The 4,887-nt window shown below is 42.1% G+C and overlaps 1 protein-coding gene across 1 annotated transcript; it reads right to left on the bottom strand.

Annotated features, from left to right (window-relative positions):
• Positions 1-1,967: 1,967 nt before the first annotated feature.
• On the bottom strand, positions 1,968-4,279 carry LOC132950678 (innexin inx7). Its single transcript, XM_061022211.1, has one exon. It carries the CDS (start codon positions 4,074-4,076, stop codon positions 2,901-2,903), a length of 1,176 nt encoding a protein of 391 aa, XP_060878194.1. The 5' UTR covers positions 4,077-4,279; the 3' UTR covers positions 1,968-2,900.
• Between the last annotated feature and the right edge of the window lie 608 nt (positions 4,280-4,887).

Below are 4,887 nucleotides of genomic sequence, written 5' to 3'. Positions count from 1 at the left end.
AATATAATACAATATTGTTTATTATAATACGATCGCTGCGGCGTCGGTGGCGTGTTTGTTTACACGACTGCGGCCCGTTGATCGTCGTACCCAATAATCGTCATCGTCATCCTCGTGTGGGGACACAGTGGTAGACAATATTGTATTATTTAAATCTGTGTAGTGAGTTCTACCAAGTCTGCTCAACGCGTAGGCGCTGTTATACGACTAACTTTTCGTGGGCGTTAAATAGTAAAACATACTCATTAACGGAGAGGAGACATTATGAATAAGATAGTACGTCAAACTCCTGGAGGACAACATCAAAGTTATACTGTCAAAGGGAAACAAGCAATCCGTGCTCACAATCTCGAATGCGGACAACGGTAAGACACGAACGCCGAATGTAGGAATGTTTTTAGGTTTAAAAAAGGTTTGGACATTTGGGGACGGCAGTGGCGTTCTCAGGGGGGGGGGGTTGTACACCCCCCCCCCAATTGTCTTTTTTTTTACTAACCTACAGTAAACCACTTTTTAGTCATTACAGTCATTAGTTATTGTCAAAGGGAAACAAGCAATCCGTGCTCACAATCTCGAATGCGGACAACGGTAAGACACGAACGCCGAATGTAGGAATGTTTTTAGGTTTAAAAAAGGTTTGGACATTTGGGGACGGCAGTGGCGTTCTCAGGGGGGGGGGTTGTACACCCCCCCCCCCAATTGTCTTTTTTTTTACTAACCTACAGTAAACCACTTTTTAGTCATTACAGCTGTTTAAGAGTCATTAATTTTTCTAAATTATTAATTTTATTCGTTGAGTCAACAAGCTTGAAATTTAATACGAGACTACTAATATATTCTAACAATGGCAGTTGAAAAATATTAAAAATACAGTCACAATTTTTTTTATAAGCATTTAGTTCAAATTTTGACAAATTACGTAAAAATCACGAAAATGTGCAAATTATTTTGAGTTAGAAATTCATGAAAGTTTTTATCTAACTATCTAACTAAAATTTGATAATTTAATACAAGTTTGTCTACCTTTATCAAAAAAAATGTTTACCGGAAAGTCAAATTAAATTTTTATGATCGTCTGAAGTTCAAATTTTAACATCACTGGATATTCACTCGATTTTTCATGTAGCGATTTTCTTATGTTGAATTTTTTTTTTATATAATATATATAAATTATACATTTATATTTGTTTGGTCAAAAAGCGTGAAAATATAATACACGGTTCCTAATATATTTTTACAATAGCAGTTAAAAAATATTAATAATACATATGTACAATTTTTTTTATAAATATTTAAAGTTTTCATTTCGACAGGATGGCGGAGTCTGTCTGTAAAGTGGCGCCTAAAAAATGTCACCCGAACGATAAATATAAAACACGTCATATGGAACACGACCTAATCATCGTTATCATTATTATAGTATACTATAGTAAATCGTTGTACGGATACGTTATGCGATTATCATTATTATTGTAAGTGGAAAACGTTCGTGATAATTCGTCCGCGCCACTATATATTATAGTAATATTATCATAATTTATAACGATACAATAATATTGTACACGGACATTAATATTATTATTACACATACACATTACACGCCGACGAAAATAATATTATTTTCTAATATTTATTACCACTCGAATCGCATAATATTCGTATCCCAGTCGTTCCAATACATGCATTTAAGCAGTTATATTATTATATATACGACGTGTGTACCTACTATCACTACTCAACTACACTGCGTATTGATGTTATATTAGAACATTGTGCAAGTCTGTACAACGACGATATCGAAACAGAAATAACCGGAACGGCTTATCACGAAACGTGATGTGCGTAACCATGTCAGCAATTATTATAATATACATAATTGTTGTGAAGAACAAGACATATTATTATGAATAGCCATTAAACATATTTTTATGACGCACGTGTACGTAATATAATGTAATAATAGAACATAATGAATAAATATATATTTCGATCAAAATCAATATTGTCGTATTTTCTTTATGATATAATTTTTTCTTTAATTTCGTCCAACTAAAATATATTATGATAAAATTGATGTACTTAAAATATATTAGAAAAAAAAATAATAATAATAGTGAGACGTACAGAGTTTTACATATATTATATACAAGTCATTATCATCATGAGTATAAAGTCCATTTTATATTATAATCGTACAAATAATAATAATAATATTATATACGCGTATAACCTACACGCATATAATTTTTAATAAACTATAAATATATAATATGTGTAACGACGACGACCTTCGAAGCGGGTACCTGTGCACCTCCGATCGGTCGTCAATTACTGAAATTAAGTACACGAATGATACACATTTAATTGCCATTATTATTTTATTTTATTATTTTTTTTTCTCCGACATTGACTTTTAATCGGTTTAATATTTGGATCAAACGCGAGTATTCGGGAGGAATTATAAACGTACAAAAAAAAAAAAAAAAACAAAAATTGAAAACTGGCGGTATCGAGAAACCGCGACATTACAAATAATATCATATTCTATTAAGTTATAACTTTGTAAGTATATAATATAAAATTGTCACTATAGGATTACAGCAAGGAATGTGGGGTGGGGGACGGGGTGGTGGGCGGGGGAGTGACAGTAAAAAATATGGGTTGATCACAGGAGTGGTGGGGGGGGGGGGTTCAGGTGGGGTGGGGTAGAAGGGAAAACGTACACGCACACTCACACGACTGGTTTTTTGCGAAAATTAAGGGTCGCCTAACACAAAATTCGACAAGACCTTTGCAGGACCTTGATGTATTACGTAATAGTGATCATAATAACATTATATTAAATTAATAATTTTAAACGGTTGTCGTGCGCGTGGCGGCGTTGATGGCAGTGGCGTCGATCAGATGATTGCCTTGCCCAGTGGCGCCGTGTCGTCGTCGTCGCTATCCTGCGAACCTGGTTCCTTGCGGAGTCCGGTGGCAAAACTGTGCAACAGGTCCCGGAAGACGATGCCGTCCATGTTGCCGGACAGGTAGTACATGAACAGCCAGTCGGAGTACGTTGTCTGCCTGGCGATGACGGCCAGGTCAACGGGGTCGAGGCGGGCACCAGGGGACGCCTCGCGCAGCAGAAGCCGGTTGAAGGACTCACGTGAGTGGAGCATGTACTGGGCGACGCGCCAAAGGAGCGCGGACACGCTGACGGGCAGAAGGACGAGCACGAACCAAAACCACAGGACGGCGTAGATCTTCTCGTTGATGATGTTGAGCGCCATCACGCACATGGCGTCATGCGTCTGCATGGTGCCGGACGGCCCGAACTTGTGGAAGTCGCACTTGGTCATCTTGGGAAACACCCGGTCGAACAACCTGTTGCCGTTGTCGTCGTCGAACGCGTGCAGCCCATATCCGTAGAACTGGCCGCCCAGGAACTTGTCCATGATCTTCATCTGGAGCAAGACGTTGACCAGGTTAAGCACCTCGCACCCGATGAGCACCGCGGCCCAGTTGCGGTTCAACCGGAACCGGGTAACCGTGTCCAGGTGGTTCATGACGTCCCGCATCTTCGACCACCTGGTTGCCTCGGACGGTATGTTCCTGTTACCGGGCACTGACACGTCCTTGTCACCTTCCACTCTAAGGTACAACCGCTGCAGCCCGTTGACGAGCAGCGCGATGGTGCCCGATTCGTATGTGCGCCATATGAGATGCGGCAAGTAGAACAGCAAGGCCTGACCGAACAGCACGAACGGCACCCACTGGTAGTACGAGTGACGGACGGTGCGCGAGTCCCAGTGCACCGGGCCGACGCCCGGGTGCGCCGAGTGGTTGGTGTCGGGCACCGTGTACGTGGCGGTAAAGAAGCAGTACGTGTTGACGACGTTGTTGGGTACGCCGGTGGCGATGCACCGGATATGCTCTCCTATGTACTGACGGCTGCACACCAGCGTGGTGCACGCCAGCAGCATGGCGAACGTCAGCCGGTAGTGGACGCGGAACGCTGGGTTGTCGATGATCACCAGCTTGATCCGACCCAGTCGGGACTGGCTGACGACCGTGCTGAACACGCCGATCATGGCGAGATTGGTCTACGAACGGAGTTTGTCAGTCTGCCGAGCACAGACAACGTGAAAAATGTGAAACGTTCGACTACGCGGCCGCACGCAACGGCACGGGAGAAAAAAAATTAATGCACAAAACACGCGTAGGCACTGTCGCGCGCGTAACACTACGGTCTACGACTGGCGCGCGCGAACCGACAACGCACACCGCACCGGTTTCAACGGTGGTGGCGGCGGCGGCGACGTCCCCCACCGCGCTCTGCCCCGGTGCGGATGGCGGCGGCTGTGGTTGCGGCGGCGATGTGTTTTTCGAGCGGCGGCAGCGCACTCGTCCGTCAGATCGAGAGGCGCACGTGGTCCGGTCTTCAGTGGCGGTGGTAGCGTCGGTGGCGAGGGCGGGGGTGGTTGCTGGTGGTTGTGTCTGCCGTCATTCGGTGGTTCACGTCGTGTCTTATAATAATATATTATTTTAATATCCCCAAAATACTCATATTATTATCAAACGTGATTTTTTCTCCGAAAGACTTCTGAAATGTTACCTACGAATATTATGCTAGTATAGAAAAGGTTTTTTTTTCGAAACATTTCATCGCTCTCGAGAAACATTAATACGCATTTTGTTTACAATACGTTTTTTTTTATCGAAGTCCATAGACTGGATCCATCTCATGTCTGCATTTTTACTTAAAATACGTGGTTCTTATGCGTATGAAATATTATTTCATCTTATCGTATCTCGTTTTTGATAAAATAACAAACTCCGATAATATACTATATAATATCATATTTAACCGTTCGCGTCGTATTTTGTAGACGATTGAAAAAA

The sequence above is a fragment of the Metopolophium dirhodum genome, chromosome 8 (assembly GCF_019925205.1).
Source record: "Metopolophium dirhodum isolate CAU chromosome 8, ASM1992520v1, whole genome shotgun sequence".
In the NCBI taxonomy this organism is placed as follows: domain Eukaryota; kingdom Metazoa; phylum Arthropoda; class Insecta; order Hemiptera; family Aphididae; genus Metopolophium; species Metopolophium dirhodum.
Note: the sequence above shows the minus strand (reverse complement) of the source record. Positions and strands in the feature narration are given on the sequence as shown.

What these genes read in the sequence shown, in the direction of transcription:
- LOC132950678 (XM_061022211.1), bottom strand. Translation starts at nt 4,076, where the DNA reads ATGATCGGCGTGTTCAGCACGGTCGTCAGCCAGTCCCGACTGGGTCGG.